At 34.6% G+C, this 24,412-nt stretch overlaps 1 protein-coding gene across 3 annotated transcripts in view; it reads right to left on the bottom strand.

Moving 5' to 3' along the window:
- Positions 1-470: 470 nt before the first annotated feature.
- RBM26 (RNA binding motif protein 26) overlaps positions 471-24,412 on the bottom strand; it is a 47,242-nt gene continuing 23,300 nt past the window's right edge. For 2 of the 3 annotated variants that reach the window (XM_071431009.1, XM_071431010.1), the window contains exons 12-22: positions 23,514-23,678; positions 19,918-20,049; positions 18,859-18,930; positions 15,607-15,735; positions 13,385-13,459; positions 12,563-12,733; positions 11,800-11,904; positions 9,074-9,283; positions 7,360-7,446; positions 4,531-4,644; positions 471-1,320 (exon numbers count right to left, since the gene is read on the bottom strand). In XM_071431009.1, the coding sequence (XP_071287110.1) occupies positions 1,231-1,320; positions 4,531-4,644; positions 7,360-7,446; positions 9,074-9,283; positions 11,800-11,904; positions 12,563-12,733; positions 13,385-13,459; positions 15,607-15,735; positions 18,859-18,930; positions 19,918-20,049; positions 23,514-23,678 (1,350 nt within the window). In that variant the 3' untranslated portion in view covers positions 471-1,230. The remainder of the gene's footprint in view (positions 1,321-4,530; positions 4,645-7,359; positions 7,447-9,073; positions 9,284-11,799; positions 11,905-12,562; positions 12,734-13,384; positions 13,460-15,606; positions 15,736-18,858; positions 18,931-19,917; positions 20,050-23,513; positions 23,679-24,412) is intronic. The other variant, XM_071431011.1, reaches the window with a different exon arrangement.

The raw sequence follows: 24,412 nt of genomic DNA, 5'->3' as shown, positions 1-24,412 counted from the left end.
AGCTAGAAAAAGCCAATGAAGACTTTCTGTAGAGTACACTAACATTTCACCTATTTTTGAATGGTGAATATGTGCTATAGTGTGAACACAGGATTTTCCAAGTGTTTCATTTGAAATGAAAAAAAGTTATCATAAAAACACAAGAATATAAAAAAATGCATTAGTTGTGTACTCAAATGTTTAGACTATTACCTACTAAGTAATTCTCCTCACATATTTTTTCTAAATTATATTTCAGTACTGCATGTAATTTTTGTGGCATCAAACTTTCTTCTAGAGTTGCCCAGTGCAAGATATATATAAAAAAATTCCTTATTGTTGAGAGTATTATTCTATTTAAGATTTGACTTGCATCACTTCAAATTCAGAACATCCAGAAGTTTTTATGAAGAGTACACCATGTGTTAATGTAGATAAAACACGATTGAGATTGGTTTCATATATTCAGTATTATTTTAGTGTAAGTGATAGTGATTCAAGCTCCTTTTGTGAACATGGGGGTGGGGGTTGCCATCTGGAATGGTCTTTTCTCTTTTTTTTCTTTTTTTTTTTTTTTTCCATCATGAAGGACCATTGCCTTAGCTTTTTTGGTTATTGCTTTTTTTTTTCTTTTTCTTTTTTTTTTTTTTTAAGACCATTCCATTTCTTTATTTTTTTAACATCTTAAAGTCATAAGGACTTATATGCAAAGCAGTCATACACTTTATCATTAAAACCCATAGGTAAAATACGTACACAAATCCAACAAAAGGCTAGTACATAGTAAAGCCTAAGCATACTACTATGCAATATTATGAATACATAACTTTAGAGACTTCAGTTTAGTACTGTTATCTATTCATTTCTGAAAACATTCACAAAGATTTTAAATGCAAATTTTCATTCCGTATCTGGAATAGAACAAAAATTATCTATGTTATAACAACTTTTGGTCATTTGTGTTTGACCAATTCAGTAAATTACAAAGAACCCAAAGAATTCTGTAACTTTCTGTAGAACTATGTAATAAAAACATTGCATATGTTCCTAGTATGATGTCTTTAGCAATCATTTACTGAAATGTAACTCAAACATCAATCTCTCAAAATGTATAACCGACCAGCTGCTTTTTAATCTATATCTGAATCCAACTTCATCACAAAACCCCTTTTAATACAAAGATGCAGAAGTACATTAGGTAATACTAATGCAACACAGGTGCAGCTCTAGCATTGTCATTGATCAGTTGAATCATCTTCTCCATGAACGAGATTCATTCTCCTCTTCCTCTTCATCATCATCTTGAAGCAGTGAGTCATCCACCAAAGATTCTTCCTGGAACTTCAAGAGAAAAATGTGATAACCGTTATATCAAAAAATGTTAAAAATCAAAAGGCAAAATAAAAATCTCTGGCACTTGCACTTTAATACAGAAGAAAATTTGGTTGTGAATAGGTAAACATTAATGTTTTCAATAAAGTACACTGGATATATATGTCTTATATAGATATATCACTAAGTGGCAAATGAAACTTTTTTTCAATAGACTTCCAGATCACCATGACACATGAACCTTATCCTTAAACAGCTCTTCTGATTCTTAAGCATATCATTCATGCCCAAGCTGCTATATTCCCATGAAACTTAATATGCTATACTGAAAACTAATGTTTTTTTGCATGTTCACAGTATCTACATCTGTTTTCATCCAAGAGCTTAAATCCACATGTTCCACAATATCAAAAAGGCTGAATCTGGGATTTTTTGATTTTGACAGCTTAATCAAGATTGAAATCAATATAAAAATTTAAACTAGGAAGGGAGACAGGTATTAGTATATTCTCAATTCTGTTCTGTAACATAGTAACTTGACAGAATTCAAAGCCATTGAATCTAAGTTGATTTAATTTCTATTTACATATAGACACAGAGGTGCATATAAACTAACCTATCTTGGAAATTTTTTGATGATCCCCCCTAACACAGCACTCTGCTATTGCTAAAGAAAGGAATAAAACACAAGGCTGTTCTTCCTTAGCAAAACTGCCCAGCTGTTAGATAGCTGCTGCGTTCTTATTTATTCTTTGTGTCTAAGGAATGGTAGGTTTTTGGTACAGAATTTCCAAATTCAGCAAGAGGTGTGAAGGTTGATTTGCAAAATTATGAAGTCTTCTGAGAGAGAAACTACTATCTTCATTACTCTTGCATATGGAAAACACTGTTTCAAAAGGAGCTCTGTTGACATCTTACCTGTCTATCAATGTATGCCTGCATAGTCTGACCCTGACTAAAACACAGAAGCTTTCTGAGGACTTAAGATTCTTTCCCGGTATTCTCTGATGTTCAGTGAGCTAAAATACAACACTGCAACTGTCAAAGAGAAGTAGTCCTGGGCAGTGCACAGTGCAGAACTCTACAGAGCACAAGACTGAGTGGTAGTACAGATGATCAAAAAGCCAGGCTTCCATAGAGGGGAACAACTACAGGGAGATAAATAACTGAGGGGAACTATGACAGTGTCCCTGCACATTAAGTATCTTAAAGAAAGTGAAGAGAGAACATGTGGGTACACATAGTTGAACACTAGCATCCCTTGATACAGGACATTACAGATGATACTCAGATTCTAAAGAAACCAGCTAAATTAATACAATAAACACATATCAGGGCCTTTTAACTAAAGACATCATATCTCTGACTCAAGAGGTCCCTCAACTGCAAACCCCTGATGATTAAAAGCTTATCTCTACTTACACTTTATACTCTTAGGGATCAACTGTTGACTCAGCAGAGTCAACTTTTTTGTTAGGCACCCAGGTGTAGAACATAAGGCATCTAGGAATACCAGACGCTTTTATAATTAGCTGCCTACTCACCAGGGATTTTCTTAAGTGCTCAAGTCCAAAAGACTTTGCTCTTATTCACATAATGGAATGGGAAACCTGTTTCGTTATTAAGAATCTCACTCAGTTGAACTATATAGCCTTTTTTCTTTTTTTGAGACAAAGTACTCACTTTTATTCAAGTCTTAAACCTGCTACCTTCTCTAGCATAGTACTCAGCTGAACTAACATGGCATTATAGATATGGAATATTGAAGAAAAACTTTTTATGTGCTTACAACTGCTGCTATAAAACAAATTAAGTAAGTAGCAAGCAGACAAAACCCACAGAGCTAAGGGTTTTGATCCAAGTTCAACTCCTAGGTATTTTCCACTAGAATAATTAGCTAAGGCAGTTAAAAGACAGATCTCTCTGTAGTTAACATACCAATGAATCTGTACATTCCTTGCTTTACTCTGCTGAAATGATTGCCTATCCCATCATGCCCTTCCTTCACTACACAAAAAGTCTCAGTGAAGAGGTTACTAAAAGAGACCTCTCAAAAATGGAGACTCCTTGCATCAACACACTGCTGTTGATCTTCCAAGGCAGTACTTCCCTGAAGGAGATGTGACAAAATACCTACAATGCTCTGAAGATTCCATAATATAGTCTCTTGTTCACTCACAGCTCATGACCATCTGACAATGCTTGAGGTTTGTGTACATGAGGAAAGCAGCACTCAGTAAACGGGAACGCACAAATGTCTAATATGAGAGGTACCTATCTTCAACTGGCACACAAAAAACAAATTGGCATTTTTGGAGACAGGAAGCCAGCAGACAAAGTGGCTTTCTTCGGGAAAAAAACAGAAAATGAACACCACCAATGTAAGAAAATTAACCAAATTTGGTTGTATCAAAGCAAACCTTTGAAGCTGCTTCTATGGTAGATCCACCAAAAGGCCACAGTAAAAAGATGCGGACAAAATATTGTCATCAAGTAAGTTAAGGTGTGCTTCTACTTCAACTTTTCTATGCCAATTATGTGGATACAGTTAACTGACAGTAAATAAATTTGGAAAAAGATTGCTTGACTTTATACCCAGGTGACATTTACTTTTCTGAATTCACAAACATAGGTATTTTGAGTGTAATGAGTTAGATTGCATCAATACATATTGCCCCACTATTCCTACATTACTCAATTAGGATTATTTGGAAAAGGCTTTAGTATCTCTTATGGACCATGATGAAGATGAACATTCAGCAAAGGTACTTAAGATCACTTTCAGTGAAGTCAGAAAATGCTCTGAATTACTCCTTCACCTGTATCCTCTGAGCCATATCCATAAAGTAAAATTAGAGTCCAAAATATGATCCTCTAAGAAATTAGTGCCAAAAGCAGATGGCACAAACCCACGTTTTGGACAAAATAATCAATCTCGTGTAAGTTCAAACCTGCGCCTTTCATTTTCTAGCTATATCCTTCAAAGTTTTTTGTTATGTAAGAAATGAAATATTTCTGCAAGCAAAAGCAAAGTATCTAGACTTCCAACACCCTAAACCCCAAGGAATATACAGAAATCTATTTTCAGATATCAAAATGTGAGTTAGATTAAAAAATACAAGTATGAATCCACAGATAAATTTTCTTTTTGAAAAAGTTGTATTATTTCATCTTAAAAAAGAAAAATTAAAATAGAAAATAAAGAAAAAGCAAGCTTACTTCTTCTTCATCAGGTTCAGCTTCTTCTGTTTCAACAGCTGACATACTAGCAACAGGCTTGTTCCATGCCAACTTTAGCTCTTGTCCTTTGAAACGAGATCCATGAATTGCAGCCTAAAACAAGTTTAACTATCTTAGTTACGCGTGACTACAAAAGAAAGTCTAAGTTGCAATATGTTCATACTGAAGTACTGTTACTAGGTTAAATGCAACAACTTGATTCACTGCACATGCAATTCATACATCCTTTGAGGAAAATGATGAAAATACATTCAGAAGAAAATAAGCTTGGAAAACCATAAATCATTTCATAATGTGGGTAACATACTGAACCAACACCTTCCTGGTTTTCAAGTATTATTTTGCTGGGTTCCTCACCTTTCAAAGACAGACACAAAACTGTTAATGCATAATTTACTGGAAGAAGTAAGACATCCCTACAAATGATTTAACATATTTTTAAAAACCCAACAACCAAACAACTGAAAAAAAGCCCCTTTGTGATTACAATTTAATCTACTGGAAAACGTTCCACTTCCTGTAAAGCTGTTGTAATTTAAATGTAAAAAATTTTAACTTATGGGATATTCATGTCTTTCTAAGTACCAGCTGCATTAAGTGTCTGCTTTAGAAATAGTATGTTCAAATTAAAGTAACATGAATGAGCATAAATCAGTGTTAGCAACATTCCAAAATAACCGTCACGGTCACAAAAGATTTATAGTACAATCTGAAAGTACAGCATAATGTGAAATGTAGAAACAATTACATGTTCAATGACATCTGAACATGAATTGTGTGATATTAAAGTCCCCAGGTATAAATTTTAAATCTGTACATATAAATTTATGATAAATTTAAAAGATTCTATGCTTATTAAAATGCAGCTCAGGAGTTTTTTGTCCATGGTCTCATCACAATGTCACAGAACTGGAATTTTTAGAAGTACTTATAAGTGACATTTAGGTCCAGAAATAACTTGTAATCTTTGCAAGAAATTACTACTACATAAAAATGCAATGTTTTACAACAGAGAATCTTCCTTCTAGGCTAGAACATACATGATCATAAAGTCTAGGTCTATTTTCATTTAAGAAGGTAAAATATTAGGTGCATTTACTTCACAATTTGCCTCAGCAGATGTTTTTAATGATTACCTTCTACAACTTCCCAAATTACCAGCCTAGATTTGATTGAATCCAGTTTTCATAAAATCTTCCTTTAAAAATGAAGGTGAAATTAGACACAAAGTCTAATCAAACACAAAGTTGACAGTTAAATGTTTTAATGCTCACTAAAACATAGAAATCTCAAACACTGATCATGAATCCTGATCCTGATCCTTGCACTGAATCATACTCCATCTGGGAGAAGTGAAGACTTTATTTGGATAGTCCACAAAAACAGATTATTGTTCTAGGTGACCTATTTTTATTTTCAGGGAAGCAGAACTTTCTCTCCACACTTAAAAGTATTTCTTATGTAAACTACAATGTCAAAGAATATGAAACTGCAAAAGGAAGTACCCAATACCAGGAAGCACCAGAACTAAAATCCCAAGTTTAATTCCATTAATTTATGAATATACTAATTACAGCAGCTTTTATCTTTGAACAGAACTTTTGTTCACTGTTGAACTGTGTTCCTACAATACAGCTGTACAATACTAGCTTTCCCCTATCAGTCAGTATCCACCATGTACCATTAATTTTACCTGCTTTTTTACAGAATAAATACTATCTCCATACAGTTAGTGCTCATCATTCCTATAGCTAAGAGTTTCACAAACAAAACCAACTCTGTGTTTTTCTAAAACATCTTTGGCACATGGATATCAAAATTTCTAACCATAAATGATACTCTGAGTGTTCAAAGCTATTGTCCCCAGTGGTTAATGTGCATTGTAAATAGCAGTTTTTTCTGTCAATCACCTCACTGGTGTCTCAAGATGAAAAGAGAATAGTCTGGCCAGGTATGAAAACTGTGTTCAGGTAAACTCCACAAGATAAAATTTGTGCAAAATATAAAAATATACTGAAATCTTTTCATATAGCAATACTGCAAATATGAATCCACTCTTTCTGTAGTCCCAACTATTTTCAGGATTACTCCATCCCAACAGTGACACAAGGATTTTGAAGGAAAAAAAGCTTTTGTAGAACAACTATGTTCATTAATTTGTTCAGGATCACATAATATACCTATATTATATGCCTACACCATGGACCAAGGAAGGCAGGAGGCCTGCTGAGCCAAATGTATTAAATTCTAATGATCCGTATGTAATGATAGCAAATTATAATCTAAGTCAACTCTAGATTTTAGTTTCTAAAAGTTAGTTCTGCGACTCTATGCTTCTGTAAGTCCATATATTTCTAAAAATACGCTAAAAGGGGGGGAAAAATATCAGATCAAATCCCATTTACAGCACGAGAGGTTTTCAGACAAAGGTAAACCAAACTGATCCCCAAATAAATATATAGGTTGACTCTGCAGGATGTCAGTGAAAATTACAGGTAGACTATGAGGGTACCAAGTCTTCAGGTGAAAAAACCTGGCAATGAAATGAAGATAAACCAAGACATCTAAATATAAATTCCTAAGTGCTTCTCTTAATTTTCCTCTTACATCCTGCACCTCGCTTTGCTATAAATTAAATTTCTTAAGTACTTCAGTGCCATACAGTTCAGACATTTGTGTTTAATTTACACTTTTGTGTCAATAGTTTTAAAATAGTTAACAGCATTACATTTAATCAAATACAGAAATGTAACATAAACAGAAAGTATCTGAATGCTGCAGTGTATTATCAAGAAAGACTATACTCACAGCTTCAGCTTCTGCTCTTGTTTTAAAAGTAATCACCGCATGGAGAGAAGAGTCATCTATCTGGCAATCTTCAATTTCACCATATTGCTTTTGATAAATAAACAACAACAAAAAAAGTTTAGTAAAATAGTTCTCCCACCCCTAAAAATGCAGTCCTAAATAAAACATCATTAAAAAAAAAAAGTAGAAAACTAGAACAGTGTATACTTCAGTCTAAATGCCAGAGTACTAGTCCTAGCCAAGAATACAGTTACTCATGCTTGCACTTCTAAACCATCAAATTGCTCTCGTCTCTGGATTTCCCAATTCCTATAGGTATGAGGTAAAAATATTATAGAAACAGGCTGCTCTCTGCTTCAGTATTTCTCTTCTGATTAGAAAGATGGGATCTTGAAATGATTACATTAGTCTATTATGAAATTCTTCCACAGAAATATTTCTACAGGAGCCGCAGAAAAAGTTTCAAAACTTTACTGTATTTCAGCATCTTAATGAGTTAGCTATTAAAGCAAAAAACCACATCTGTGCAAATGGACTATACTGCTGACGTGCAGGGGACTGTGGTATCACATCATAAAACCAGCAATACAGCTCAGAGCATTTCCAACGGAATTTGAAGCAAGTTTAAAACATCAAACTTGCAACCTGCAAAATTGAATAATAATTTTTTTTCTCAGTTATCCTACTAACACTGTGAATGGATTTGTCTTTGTTCATGTTACTAAGATTCTTTTTGATTAATATTTTTGCTTGTTAAAGATAGTCAGTTTCCTATACAAAGAGAGACAGGTCCTTGTTTGATTCTTTTTTTAAAGCTTCTTGCATGACTGCCTGACAAGAAATATTAAGTACACTGACTGGAGTAGAATTTAGTGGACGAACTGGCTCCTAGACTCCTCCCTTCAGAAAAGACCACTGCAATCGAATGCTGGGGAAAAAACCCCAAACAAATAAAGAGGGTTGCACAGATGGAGATTCTCATTATATTCTTAGCATTTATTCCACAAAATAAACAAATTTGCTTTTATTGTACTCTTTTTTTTTAATTGGAGGATAAGTGGTTTTATAAATTTATGTTGATTTTTCACTATTACATTTGCAAACAAAAATTTGCTAAAAATTATGTATGTCATTTTATAATTTTTTAGACTGAAAATAGAAAAAAAAAGTAGGAAAATACCTGAATTCTTAAGCTCAAGTATATGATTAGACAGAAATGTTTGGATGCCTTTTCAAGATGTACACAATTTTTACTCTGACTCTTAAATTCAGAAAGTTGGGCAAAAGCATGGAAAATGTTTGAAGAAAATTTCCATTAAGCACCTATTAAGGTACTTCAACAAAGACAGACTGACTTCAGGTACTGAAAGTTTGGCAATAAATCTTTGTTCTCACCATCCCCTTCAATTATTTCATCTTTTTGTACCTAAAAAAATATAAAAAATTTACATTTGTTCTGAGCAAATAAATATTACAAGCTGTTTGTCTTTGTAAGAAAAAAAAAAGCCTCGTAAATGCTATGTGATTAGAGCTATAACTAGTTGAAGCAATAGCGTATTACCTGTTTTACCTTCTCCTACTGCTTCCTCTGCATATCATGCTAAAGATTCATTCCTAGACAATATTTCCAGATGAACTGAATTCGGTGAAAATAAGTGATTCAATGGAAAGATGTTATCCAAAGGAGAAAAAAAAGAGCGCAATTATGACATACCGCAAAATGCGGCAGAAGATCTTCTCTGTCGCTCTCGGTGAAGGCGGAGATCTCCAGCGCCCTGGGCCGATGATCCACCACGGCGTGCACAGGAACTCCTCTGCCTCTGCCCCGGCCCCGGATCCCTCTGCCTCTGCTGCGCGCTGCGCCCCGGCCCCTGGCGTGAACCCCTCTGCCGCGCACTGAAGAGAGAATCCCCCGCTTGGCAGCCTACGGTGTTTACACGTAACGTATTGATAGGTTAAAATTCACAGTCTACATGTTTAGATAGAATTAACAAACACATATACTGATGTTTTCTAAAAACACATCCCTAAGAAAGCCCCAGAAAGAACAGTTTGCAAGTCTTAAAATAACAGAAGGTGAACATTTAAGTAACATTCAAAAGCTAATTATCTAAAGGTCAATTATTACCAGATCAATAATAGGATAGAAATAGGAAACAAGAACCAGGTATCAAAAGAGCCTTTATCTGTGAAGATTAACTCCCCACAGAAAAAAACAACTGCTGTATAACTGAAATTTCATTATCAAAATTTCTTGATATGGTGTCTAAATACTAAATTAGTCCCTTTACTTATGCATTTGTCTCTGAAGTTTAGGCAGGACCTTTATTCTGACCAGAATTATTTTGCCTACAGAATTTTGAGATACAAAACAAAGGCTTCTAAAGGATCACCTCCAAGGACAAAGTATTCAATGAACACTTGGCTCTAGGTACTCAAAAATTTCCATTTCCACAGTACCTGTGTACCCCTTCTAAAGAACTAGCATATGCTCTTCAAGAACTATAAAAAAGGCCAATGACACGGACAGTCATTTAAAAAATAATTTCAAAAAGTTACTTTAAGCTTTGAAAGACCACTTTCAGGTATCTAATTTCAATGTTTACAGCAAGAAAATACATCTTTTTGAACCCAAATACATCTGCCATAGGACTCAAATGTTAAATGAAATCATCACACTTTTAATAAATCCTACAGTGTTTACAAACTCAAGCAGTGATGGCATTACTCTAATCCATGTCAGTGATGCCACCCATGAGGAGATAATTTTCTTATGGCTTTATTCATTAAATTATTCAGATAATTTTATAACAGTATATAGTTTGCTTTTTAGTTTTTTATAAACATAATCCTGAGGCGTTTGGGTTTTTTCAGTTTTGTTCTTTGTTTGGGGTTTTTTAAGCACTTTAAAATGTTTAAGTGAGTAATTCAGGGCATGCTGACTCAACAAACAAGCTGTAAACTATGTGGATTTTCTTTCAGTAAATCAGGGTCACCTGGAACAGAAAAGCAGGTTATGAGTCAAAGAAACAACACATTAAATATTGTGGGAGTCAAAGCCACAAGCACAATGTGTAAATAAAAGGTTTTAGAAGAATTTTTAAGAATACTGAAGAATCAAACAAACATCAAGGGAAAAAAACCTCATATGCCTCTTGTAATCTGGGCAAGGGATGTATTTCATGCTCTTCCCTGAAACATAAGTGTGCATTACTGATGACCCTGTTTTTCTCCATCTACTTCTGCTGGTATTTGCTAAAGGCTTCAGAAAATTCATTTAAGTATTACTTTCCTGAAAGAGCTCTTTTTTACCTAAATTAAAATACAAACAGACTTAGAGATGGAGTAGGAATAGTGCACTCAGCTATGATGCAACTTTATCTTAAATGTGCACCTACTTTTCCTATTTTACATGTCACTTGTACATGTCACATTTTACAATTCACTTGTTTTATGAGATGCAGAATTTATATACAAGCTTTCAGTACACTTAGACAGTATTACTCACCATCAGAAAATATACTGTTAACAGAAGCTTTTGTATCATCTCTATTCAATTGACTTGATCTATTAGCAAAACTATTTTCACAATTACCAAAGCTGCATAACTTAGTTTTAAAGTAAGGATTTAGTGCAACTTGGCCACATGTATGTGCACTGTATTTGTGTGCAGTTATACCTAAGACATGACTAAACTTCACTAAGACAAGAGCAATTTAAGTGACACAGCAGCCCTGCTTAACAGTAAAAAAAATAAGATTATCAAGTGATTCAAGAATATATTGCAAGAAAGTGCAATGTAACACTGAATAACACTCACAGTATTCACAGTTTCTCAAAACTAGACACACATATGAAGAATTTTGTACAGCCATCTCAATTTTTTTTCAAATTAAATACTTGAAGAAAAAATTGTGTGTTTACACATGGAATACTTCTTCAAACACTCTATTTGCTTCTGTTAAGTTCTCCTCTTGAAACCAACACTGTAATAATATTACTTTTGGCATCTAAGGCTTTTTGATAATCTCATTATCATGATGCTAACACTTAGGAACAAAAGATTAGGCACTATTTCTTAACTTGTCTGGGTCAAACACAAAACGACCTTCAGGCAACAAGGTCGTTTGTTAAACGTCAATTTAAAAACACTCCACATTCTCAAGAAAGCATTAATACCCACAAATCTATAAAATATCATGTCATCTAGATAGTTATAGAATTTAAACAGATCAGCAATTGCAATTAGAGACAATACTATTTCTCAATTCCACTGCAATAAAGTGTTTTTTTAAAACATTATTGCTAAATGTCTCCATCTACATGCAACTTAATAGTGCACTCTGGATAAAAGAGTTCATGATACGATATGCAAGCTAATAAACATAAAGGAAAATATTTGATTAAAAGTTAATTGCTACAAAAGAAACACAAACATACTTCCAGCTGCAGCTCTGTATATTTTCGTCTTAATTCAGTAACTTCCTCCCCAGCTTGCATCTTCTTGTATAAATCCAGTTCAGTATCTAGTAACTCCTTCTGCATCTAAGAAATTGTTATGGTAGATTATTAGTTCCACAGTTCACATTCTGTACTAAGGCAACAATTGTTCAGTAAAAAGCTGTAACATTGCAGGTATACTGCTTATACTGGGTTGCCACCTCCAAAAACAAACAAAGCACAAGCTTAGGAGCCTTCATGGCAAGGTAAAACTTCATCTGAGCTTTGTGATGTCAAACCTTTTAGACTACCAAGCAAAGCCAAAGCTAATGGAATTTTTTCTAAAGATACATACAATAAAAATTCAAGATGTTATGGTGATGAGATGAACTAAAAAAAGCTGAGGGAAAAGTACTTCTCACAGGTAAAATCTAAATATGGGCATCTAGATCAAAGGAAAATTGAGCAGTATAATCTTCAATCTTAAAATATTACCATATTAACAAATTTCCGTGACACAAAGAGTCACAGGAAACTACATACCAGTAGTTTGTTTTGTGTATAAAGCCTGACCAGAAGATGTTTGTGCTGCCTAACTATACTATGCTCCTTTGATAAGAAGGCAAAATAAACCTCACTTCAAAGAGGACCTAAAAACAAACCAGTTTGGGTTTTAAAAACTGCTGATGGGACTACTTAGTTTTATTCTTCTGAAACAAACATGTGAATACATCTATTAAAAAGCTGACCAAAACTTGAGTACCTGAGTTTTAGTTTTCATGCTTTTTAAAGGAGTCCCTCCTCCTGGTGATACACCTTTTAATTCATCCTTTAACTTGGTAATGCTATTAGTCAAAATTTCCAGTGTTTTCATTATTTCTGCCTTGTCTTCTGACTTCATGGCTTTATTCTTCTCCAGCTTTGAAATCAGCATCTGTCCAGTTCAGAAAAAGAAAAGTCTTTTTACTCAGCAACTACTAATGCAGACCTGTTTTCCAATGGTCATTATAACTAATGGAAAAAACAAATACTGCATTTCTTTTGCTTTGACCTACAAATCAACGCATAGTACTTTTAACAGTTTGTATAAATGAAAATCTTTGTCTGAATCTTTGATTCATTTCCAAATGAACATCTGATATTTCCAATTCACTTGCACAGATTTGCTTCACTTAACACTTGAATTATTTCAAAATTTTATTCAACTTAAATGACACTTTGGCTTTTTTTCTCTTCCTAAGCCTAAGTGCAGTCATGCATCATTTTCTACGTCATTCTCTCCTGCTCTTGTCAAACAGAACTTAGGCTTTCCCTTCTCCCAAACATATACATGTTGCTCCCAAATTAAGCAATGTCAATTAAATTTGACATAAAATGGAATGAGTTTATAGGGTTTTATTTAAGTGAACTAACAGGACAAGTTAGATTAAAACTATAAACTTGAAATAGTACGATAATGCCATTCTAAGAGAATGCTTATTTTATTGACTTTTTTTTTGTTCATTCTTACAAATTCTGAAATATTTTAAACTGAACTGAGATTTTGTAACTGAATTGGTGACTGTCTTTAATACCAGTATTTTACCTTCTGTGTTTCAATGTGCTTCTCCAAGATTTCTTGTTTCTTTTTCCTCACATCTTGTTGAAGTCGCAGTGCTTCCTAGAAGCATAAAAAGATTACAGAAAGTTTCTAGACTTTGAAGCATTAATGCCAGAATAATATACTATGACTGACAACTACACAGTAGTAACATACAATAACAGGGAAAAAAATAGTAACAGGAAATGCAAGGTACTGATAATTCCAACTATGTTTTAGAATATAACACAACACCAAATTAAAGAAAGATCTAATTATCTTTTTTAGTTAGATCTGTGCTGGGAAGACTTTTATTATTGCTCACATAAAAAGTAACACTTTACATAACTCCACTGAAAGCTGAAAGGCAACATATTACACTACCTCAAGAGGTACAGCATGCAAGTTTTAAATGCGTGAGCACAATTATTTTGAAAGCAACTGTAAATCAAGCCCATCAATTAAAACACAGGGTCCAGAACTTTTACAAGTAAAAAAACCCTTTTTTTTCTCCCTAAACATGAAACATCACCCAAGGAAAAGCACCTCTTGTGTATGAGCACTCTAACTGGGAACCAATAGTACAGCTACTCCATCTGCCAACAACAGAACCTTGACCAGGCAATGGGCAAATCAAAATGAACTGAAACTGATCAGTAAGTGCCAACACTGAACTCCAAATGAGAAGCAGGATGAGATGCCATCCCTGCTGTGCTCAGAGCCTACTAATGGTGCTTGTAAGAAAGCTGTTGCTTCTTGTTCTCAGATACAGAAGCCCTAGACAGTAGAAAACCCTTAAGAGCTTTGATATCAACATATTTCATGGAGTAGTAGAGGAGAGGCAGAAGATGATCAACTGGGATCAATTGCAAGTGGAATATCTTATACAAAGATTGTAAATCCACAGCAGCCATAGAAAAATAAATAGCAGTCAAGTTTCTGTATGTCTTCCCAAATACTGACAAATTCTGCTGCATGAAATGTTTGTTTTTCAATACAGTGTGCAATCATTTTTCTGAAGGGAAAGGGAAGGTAAGATAATGGGATGAATGTGAAAAAAAGCTAGGGAGACAGGAGGAAAAGAAGGGAGTCAGTCCCACAAAATAATGTTTTTCCACAAGTACTGGTATATTGTAACAGAAATCTCTGAAGGCAGGAAGGAGCACAAGATCACATGAAAAAGGAGCCAATCACTTAGGTACAACTTCATTGTCTTCTCTCAAAAAACCCTCTACAAATGTTACGATAAGTCAACAATTTTATTACAAGTTTTTTGCCATTTTACAGGCATTTAGCATCTTAACTTAAAAAGTAAAGGCTCTAATTCTAAAAACATGTGTTAGGGGACAAACATTAAATGAAATCTCAAAATCAGAACTGCATTCTATAAATTCTGGACCAGTGGCAAAATTCACGTGCAGGTACAAACTGCTAGTTCAAATGACATTAGACATAAATTACAGAAATTTAGCAGTACTTGACCAAAATCTTTAACAATTATACTGATTTCAACAATTACGTTTGGATGTAACCTTAGTATTGTAATTTGTAATTTGTGGTTAAAAAACAGTAAGGCAAACAATGTCCTGTATTCAGTTTCTCTAAATGATAAGAATAAACCTGAAGAAGAAGCTTTGCTGTGCTCTCCTGAAAATGATAAGCAAGCTAAACTATAACTAAGTGACTTATTAAGTCCAAACACATTTTTATTGCATTTCCCTTCTAACATATATAAAAAAGAGAAAGCCTAGCACTATGTAAAAATAAAAGTGGGTGCAGAAGAACTATAGCTTAGAAACAACAAAATGCAGTCATAAAATTCTCAGTTCTCTTGAAGAAACCATTTTGGTCACATGTACAAAATGCACTGATAATAGAGGCCAGTTCCAGAATAGTTTAAGAGAGAAGAACAGTGACTATACTATACTCCCTTTCACTCACAACAATTCATACCTCAACATGTAGATTCTGATTCCAGGAAAAAGTGTTTCACATTTTGAATTTCTACAGTTTTAAACCTGCTTACACTGCCTGAACATACACTGAAAAATAACAAAACAATGCTGAATTTTCTTGTAATATGTGGGGAGGGGAAAAAAACATTATAGTGAATTTAATCTTGCAACAAGTTTCATCTACGTTCTTGAGATGAATATACATAGTGCTCTATCTCTAGGCCACAAGTTCCCAACCTAGGTCCATTTTAAAAAGAAGCATATTTAATTTACCTGTTTTTTCTTCTGTGCTTCATTAGAGTCTAGCACGGAAGTGGAAACAACAGGCAAAGATTTCTGTGCTGCCTTCAAAGCAGCAGGGTTGTACACAGTTTTTGTCAAGCCAGTAGAAGTAGATAAAACCTATAGGAGGAAATCATTTTATTTTTTTGCCAGTGAATTTCAATCTTTTAAAAAACCCACATGAGTGCTTAAAAATATATAAGCATATTTTCTTTTGTCTCCTTTGATGATACGGAATCTAAAAATTTGGTGTAGCTATTATATTTGGAGTTGTTGAAGTTAAACAGTTTCTGAAGAGGCAGCACTACATCAGATATGTAAGCTATCAACATCAGCTTATAAATCCTCTCCACTGAGATTTCATATGCACTTCCAAGTTTCAAATACATAAATATTATGTATTTGAGCATAACTGAGGAAACAGAAGATTGAGATTTTTGCAAGAGTAACTGTTGCTTTTGTGTTTTGAAGTCTAAAATACAGTATTTCATGGCTGCATGAATTTTCCAAACATAAGTTCAACGTAATTTTAGAGACTAAGGTCCAACATTGAGACAACAGTTTCTTTTCATATGCAGTTGGTGCAAAGTAGAGCTTGCACACTCAGCAAGAAGTAACTCAAGAACAAGGAAGTCTTCAACATTATACAGCACAGGAAGAGACTCCTGTGTTCTCTTTCCTACATTTGTAATGAGGTATGAAATTTCTCCATGACTTATTGAGAACACTGAGAACTGCTTTACAATCTCCCTAAAACATACTATGCATTTCTCCACAATATCTGAAGATTTGAACTGTTTTCTGAGCCTGTTCCTTAAAGAGTGTTTTTGGCATGCTACTATTGAAAAATACATAACTAAGTCATTGAGATAATATAGATAATATGATCTTGTCCACCTTGTTAGAAAATAGAAAAATTTCTGTAATCAGTATGATTTCCAGGAGTTTAAAAATACTTTCTATCTATGTGGAAAATTAAAAGATGCATGCAGATTCTATTAGTCACCATGCACTCCATAAAATAGCAAAATGCCCACCAACAGGAAGGGGAGAAAAAAGAGACAGACAAGAAACAGAAAGGAAGAAAAGACCAAGAGCTCAGAAGAATTCACAACAGGAACAGTTCATATAAACCCTTTGCACTTCAGTGTGATATTATATTATTTCTTCCCACAGTAAAGTGTTTTCAAGAGTACACAGTGCACAGAAAACAACAGCAAAAAGAAACCAACACAGGTTATGAGCTACTATAGAAGGTGGTACAAAATGCTCTAAGCAGGCCATTACAAAGATGAAGGATTTTTTTATAAATCTATTAAAGAACATTTAAGTATGCATATGTGAAGCATACAGTTTCTATTACAAAGTAGCTTTAGGACAGGCTACAAGACAAACAAACAGAGGATCAAGCAAAGACAAAAATATTGACACATTCCTCTCAGCCTGAACTGTCTTCAGGGCAGAGTGAACTACATCTCCTCATCTCTTTTATGTAGGAGATGTAAGAAAAGAAGCCACAGCACCAACACAGACAAGTCAAATGCAACACTAAGGTCTTCTAAATCGCTTAATACTATTCAAGAGAAGCAATAGTGTGAATAGCGTGCATCTCTTCACGAGTCCACAAATTATAAGTCCCTATACAGATCCTACAAAGTCTCACAATGACTGTTTCAGCACCTTTTCGTCCTGCTCTTTGGGAAGAACAGCCACCTCTTTTCTCATTGTAAAGTTCTTGTCAAACTGTGCACTCCATCAGGCACAAAAAAATCATCTACAACATGACACCTCTATTTTTTGACAGCTGTCAATCATTTTATCTCTAATGGTTATAGAATACAATGACTACAAACAAGGAAGGTATTTCTTTGTAAAGAGGCAGCAGTAGGTAAAAATAAGTCAAATCAGGTTCTAGAATCCTACTAAAAATGTCAAAGGAAACTGCTGTTTCACAACACATCCAGTGAACAGCCGCTCAGCAAAATCACATCTGTGCTATAAGACAACAGAACAGAAAAACATTCTAGCATAAAATTTACTCTTTGTAGAAAAGTGTTTCAGGATAATTCAATTCTTAAACAATGAGGAAAAGTATTTCCATTCAAGCTGCAAGATGAAGCAGACTTCCTATTTATAAAGTAACCATGTACTATGTATGTAAGATGTAGAGCAGGAATATACAGCAAGGTATTTATCTGCAACTAATTTAGAATACCAAGAATGGAACTAATCAAACTAACAACAAAATACAGGCAAGAAGCCTTGATCCATGCATTTAGAAGGACTGCTTGGCTTGAAATGAATCAAAGACACATTCTCTAATATGACAACTAATATTATCAACTTCAAGTATTGTTGCCTTTCTATGTTAAGTATCACTCTATGTAAGTGAATTTTACCTGTTAGGTGCCACTTAATCCATCAACTGCCATACTGAAAAGGGGTGGGAGGGGATGTGTGTGGGGAAATATAGTGGATGCTTCATTTATTTCAGGTCAAGCTAACTCCCAATAGAAAAGACAGATACCTAGACAGAGGAATCCTGTTACGAGGTAAAACTTTCTGTGTTTCTACTACAAGTTTTCTCTAATCAATGTTAAGAACATTGGGGAAGCCTATCCCCTGAAGTGCTAAATAGATCTGGAAACATGCATTACAAACTTTGCTGCTATAGTAAACACATCAACCACTTTGTATTCTGAAAATTGGAAACACTGGCCAAAATACATAGCTCATAACCACAATTCAGATGCACCTCTCCCCCCTTACCTTCGTCCTTTCTATACTGATTAATTTCCACCTTTATCTTTTCACAAGTACTGCAAATTGTAAAACCAAATAAAACGGTAAATGTTTACAGCATCATCTTTTAAAGGTCACAGAAGACCAGAAACATTTTATAGAACTGTGTTCTACAGTATCATATGTAATGTCAAAAATTTATTTATTTTTTAATTTTTTTTGTATACTTCTAAACAGGTCAGGATTATGAAACACATCCAGTTCTTTGTATGACTGAATAAAAGGAACCTGATAGATTAAACAAAATCCACAAAATAGCAGCTTTTGTCCTTCTTGTAATCATTCAGCCATCTGCTGAGTTTTGACTTATTATACTTCCTAATACTAATCCTTCACAAATTGTTTTATTCATAGTTATGAAACAATATTGACACAAGGGGTTTGATAAAAGAATTAATTCTACGGAAAAGAAATATGAGAGAATATGAAACATTTTCTTACCTTTTCAGTTGTTGGAGTAACTGGCTTTGACACAAAACCCAGTCTATCCTTCACAGATAATTTAGTCACATTCTACGAAAACAAAGCATAATTATAGTTCAAATGTACACTACAAGCACTAGCAATTTAGAAAAAAATATTTAATAAAATCATAGACTTTTAATCAACAATAGAAGAAAAATATTCAAACAATACAATTCATTTTAGATATTTGATTTTTCAGTTAATATAAGTCTATAATTGGGTAAGACAAATACAAAGTCAATTTGGAATCAAAGATTATCCTACATATTTTTTGCAAGAAGTTCCAGACATGCTATCTGGCAGAGGATTATCTGCACAGGCCCTTTAAATACACTACAGCTCTTGTGCTCTGTAATCTGCTATTTGCAGATTACATCTGTATCAAATGCAGAAAGTTGCTTGAATTTAAATTACAAATGTGTTCTGATTTGTGCCGGTCTTCCTTTCCAGAGGTAAAACCAAAGCAGTGGCATAATGCTAATAAGGAAATGTTGCAAATATAATAAAACATTAAAGACTATTTCTAATGGGAGTAACACACCAGGTTCTGTCATTATTCACACTGGTACTGTGGTTACATTCTTCCTTTTATTAGGGGAGAGGAACAAATTCTAAAAACTCTTCTAGATACAGAGCTTCATTCTCTAATGGTTTTAGGTGTTTAACAGATAAAATACAAATATAAAGAAAAAAATTAGCTTTTAGTTCTTTGGATAGAGATTCACTTTATTTTGAAATCTGACACCAGCAATATAACACAACAATCCTGAAACAGTCTGAAGGCCTTTCAGTTTTTCTTTCTGAACTATGTAAAAAGCTACAGTACTAAAAAATTAAGTACCAGGCTCAGGTAAAAAAGCCAAATATCATTGCACTGAGGAAAACTTTAATAGGAAAACACCACTAACAATGTAAGCAGAAGCACTTTGAAGTAGTAAATGTGTACTTGCACCACCGAACTAACTGGTACATTCATACACTACAGAACCTATTTCAGAAAGAACAGGCAACTGAACTCCTCACTAGGATACAAACCTGAGCGACTTCTGCGTTGGCACCCTGTGCTTCTGCAGGTTCAATAGTGCTCGCAGGTACCGGGCCGAGCCGCTCCTTCACCGACTGCTTCACTACAGGCAACGTGGGCTGCTGCACTAAGGGCTGGATCACCTGCAACACCACCCCAGCCCCCAAAAGGCACAGCACAAGATTAACAACAGAAGGCTGCTACACGTGTCATTCAGTTAGCACACAATGAAATTACAATGGAATTTATGTTTACACTTCTTCCCTTCTACCATTCACCTGATGGGATAAACAAGCACTTCATGAAATTTATTATGTTATACTGAATATCTGTGTAGCGTGAGTTGCAATAACATTCATTCTATACTTACAGAAGTGACCAAACAACTGATTTACTTCTATTATTTACATTTAATAGAATTTAATAGAATACATTTAACTTAAATTCTACCTGTTAGAACAAAATAAAATGTAATAAAGAGGTCTTCTGATTCCTCTCACAACTCTTTCACCATCAACTGTTTAGTTACGAAAAAACAGAATACAAACTTGTATTACAAAGACTCTCACTTTTTACAGTGATAGGTCACACTTTTCATCTCCTCTCTGTTTAACTTGGAGAAAATAGAAAAAAAAGAAACATGCAGTCATGGGACTGAAGAATAAGAAAAGAGAGCAGATAATCTGTGAATCTACAATGGATATACCCTGACAAGCTAACACCTTTCCTTTTTTTTTTCTTCGACAAAAACATTCAATGGTTAAGACCAAAAAATATGCTTCCAAGCAAGCTTATTGTCATATTTATAACTCTCAGAAGGTCACCTAATCCATTTCTCTCCACTGCAGGGCAAAGTCAGTTATGCCATTACTGACAGTATCTATCTATCTCGTTCTTACAAATTTCAGATGAAACAGGTCCTGTCACCTCTCTAAGCAGAAGTGCTTCAGGATACTTTGGCATTAAAAAATGTTTTTTTAATATTTAACCTAAATCTCTTTGTGCTGCCTTTTAGGCCTAGAACTTCCTGTTTTATCTGCCTCAGATGTGGAAAGCATATTATTTTCTGCTTCTTGGCAGAAGCCTTTTATTTGATGATTTATTATAGTTGACTCCCACCATCATTACCTAAGTACTTCCACCTCTCTCGAAATTCTACAGCAAAGAATTTCCAAAGTAATCTTGCTGATAAAATAGCAATTGTGCTGGACCAGATATTACTGAAGGGACAATTTAAAAGTCAACTGACTTTACACTGAACAAAATTCAAAAGCCTGTCTTGGTGCCTGATAGACAAAACCTGGTTGGAAGCCATTACAAATACAGGTGAAATTAATTAACCCATAAATAATTAATGTAACAGAAATCTTGACAAAAATATAAGTATTTATAGTATATGAAGAAGTATAAAGCTTCCATACTACTCACAGATATGATACCAAATATTAATTTCAACAAAGAGAGAAGTAAATATTCATGCTCCTGAAGTACTTACGAACAAAAAACACGTGTTTACTGACTCAATAATTTGTTAAATGTTATATCTTGGAGTAGAAGAACATAGAAGCATTGTACTTAAAATTTTAATTTTCTGTTAAAAGTTTTCTTGTTACTGTGTGCCTTCTGTTGCTGATAACAGACTTCAAAATGCAGTCTGCTGACATGTGCTAAATGGCTGTTCTGGGTGAGGCAGGAACATCTAATACTGTCCCCAGGACTAAGGGGAATTCATTCTCAAACCAGCAAAGTTAACTTGCTAAAGGTGGTGTGATTGGAAGCTGTTAACACTACTAAAAATTATGGGGCTACTACAAATAAGACCTATATAGATTGAATGCTTGTTTGGAAATATAGAGTTAATACTCCAATAATACTCTGAACAGCATAATTAGCAAATAAGCTGATAGCATAGTCCAAGCTATCCTTTGAGTAAGAGGGAATGTCTACAGGAATGCAAATGACGTACTCCACTGCCCTCTTCTGGCTGAGACGAAAATCAAACTTAGAAAATAAATACCCGTTTTGAGCACCACTACTTTAGACAAAGTATTAAAGATACTGATAAAATCTAAAGGCTAATAACAGGGAAGACAGTGAGATAGATGTCATTAAAACCGAATTTTTGAAGATAAAAATCAGGGCATTTCTTACAAAGAAGGAGAGAAAGAAAACTGCTAAAATGCTGTACAGCAGGATTGCCATGGAAAATCAGGTCACTGATTCTAAATGATGATGACACGCACCATCAAGAGGAAGTAGGAATTCTCAACTCAGAGCAGCAACTGAAAGAATCCCCTAACTAAAGTTATTCACATATCAGATCAGCATATATAATTAAGTGACCATTTCTTCTACAGAGCCTGTCTCGTATTTTTGAAGTGCAGAATGTGCTGCTCCACACTGATGGCAAATCCAATAGAGCAGGATACACAGATATTTTGAAGGACTTGTTACACCAGCAAGTGTTCTCAGCACAACTGAGAAGACTCAACTCAATAACCCAGAGAGCCATGGCAAACCCAAGGTTCCTCTTCTGCTTGAGAACAGCCACTGCTGTACTGCTGACAAGTCTGATTTGGCCTGACACAGGTTACAAATCTACCCTTCACAACAGTAATTGCTGTTTTATTGTTTTTAATGTTGCCAATGCTGCTGCGAACATGACAACTTCCAAATGTGTCTCTGCAATTCAATAAAAAATGTAGATCAGAGTATTTCAGTTGTAAGGGACCTGCAACAATCATCTAGTCCAACTGTCTGGTCAGGGCTGACCAAAAGTTCAGGGTTGACCAGAAGTTTAAAGCACATTGTTAAGGATACTGTCCAAATACCTCTTAAAAAGAGTGACAGGCTTGGGGCCATCAGCCACCCCTCTAGAAAACTGGTTCCATTGTCTGACCACTCTCTCAGCAAAGAAATGCTTCATGCCCACTCTGGACCTCTTGTGATACACCTCCAATCCATTCCCAGACATTCTATCCCTGGATATCATAGAGATCATCCACTACCTCCCTACTTAAAAACATCCCTGATCCCTTCCTAGAAAATCAGTCTCTGTAATGCAGTTCTTTTCCACTGCTGTTTGCAAGTCCTTAGATCTACGTGTGTATACACAGAGACACCTATGTGTAAACCAATTCTTCTGTTACTTTGTACAACAATACGCATGCTCAACAGGAAGGGAAAGGGAAAGACCAGAGTCTAATGGAAGAAAATGGACATCATCTTTCATGAGAAGAAATATAGCTCTGCTGCCTTTCTTATCCTCACCAAAAAAAAATCAAAAAGCCTATATTAATTAAAGCAAAATAGACATTATTCAGCAGAGAGCTTCATCAAATCTTGCTTGACATGATAACAGAGTGGAATACACGGAAAGTCACAGAAGAGCTTTCCTTAAATAACTTCAGTCTCATCTTGCTAATCAACTGCTGAACGTTGTATATCAGGTCAAAGAATTTACAACTGAAGAGTGACTTTGGAAATTAATTACATGAAGTAGTCATTATTTCAAAAGGACTTAGTTTACTTGATATAAACAGTCTCTTAAAAATGTTCTGAAGATTCTTTTTTACATAATATGCTAAAACAGACTTAGATCCTTTACCTTCTGTGTGGTAGTCTGGATTTGCGGTGCGCTGCCTTCTCGATGCCAATAAACTTTAATAAAACGATTATTTAATACTGCTTCTGTACTTGATATAGCTTTCTTTGCTTCCTCATGGGTGGCAAACTGAATAAGGGCACCTTCTGGATCACCCTGATATGCAACCTAAGATTTAAAACAGAAGAACAAAACTTACCACACAGAGGATTCTCATTTGTGTCTAAATTATCATTAAATCATTAGCTTTTAGGCTTAGAAGCTCACAATTTACACCCAAATCCCAGTACGTGTCATTAGATAAATACTTCCCATTCATGAGCCCGTTTGAAAGGCCTGATGTCAAAATCAACCTTGAGTTTATGCTAATAAACTTTAAGAATAGTTTAAAAAACCTCAAACTAACAAAGTAAAGCAAAACCCCCAGTCAACCAGTATTTCTGTTTGCAAATATGAGCAGTTGTTTGAAAGACAAAAGGAAGCATCAGCAAAGTAAAGAAAATTACTATGAAAAATGCAGGGGTCAGATAGTAAATGTCCTATCTAATATTAGAGCTAGACAGCAAAGTTCATGTTGATTTCCCTCCTTTGAGCATTAACACATCATTTTAGCTTCCAAAGCCAAGATTATACTCTGCAAGAAGAGCATAGCTTGCAATCTCCATATACATATCTGTCTCTCCATACACATCCATGTTTTACTTGCCTTAATGAATAATATTGCCTGCTAATACACCATATTCTTAGGTTAACTACAGAAAAGCTTAAGAAATATTTAATAGCAATTAAGAGAGATTTAAAATCCCTCCAGTGTTCAGACAGGCACAGAGTGTTTATTCTGTACTGTATCAGTATGTACAAAAATATTGCTGCACTTCTTCATTCCAGCCCTCAGTACAAAC

The sequence above is a fragment of the Agelaius tricolor genome, unplaced genomic scaffold (genome assembly GCF_023055355.1).
Source record: "Agelaius tricolor isolate 1412-34295 unplaced genomic scaffold, bAgeTri1.0.p SCAF_7, whole genome shotgun sequence".
NCBI classification, from domain to species: domain Eukaryota; kingdom Metazoa; phylum Chordata; class Aves; order Passeriformes; family Icteridae; genus Agelaius; species Agelaius tricolor.
The sequence above is the reverse complement of the archived record's forward strand: the minus strand, read 5'-3'. Positions and strand labels throughout refer to the sequence as shown.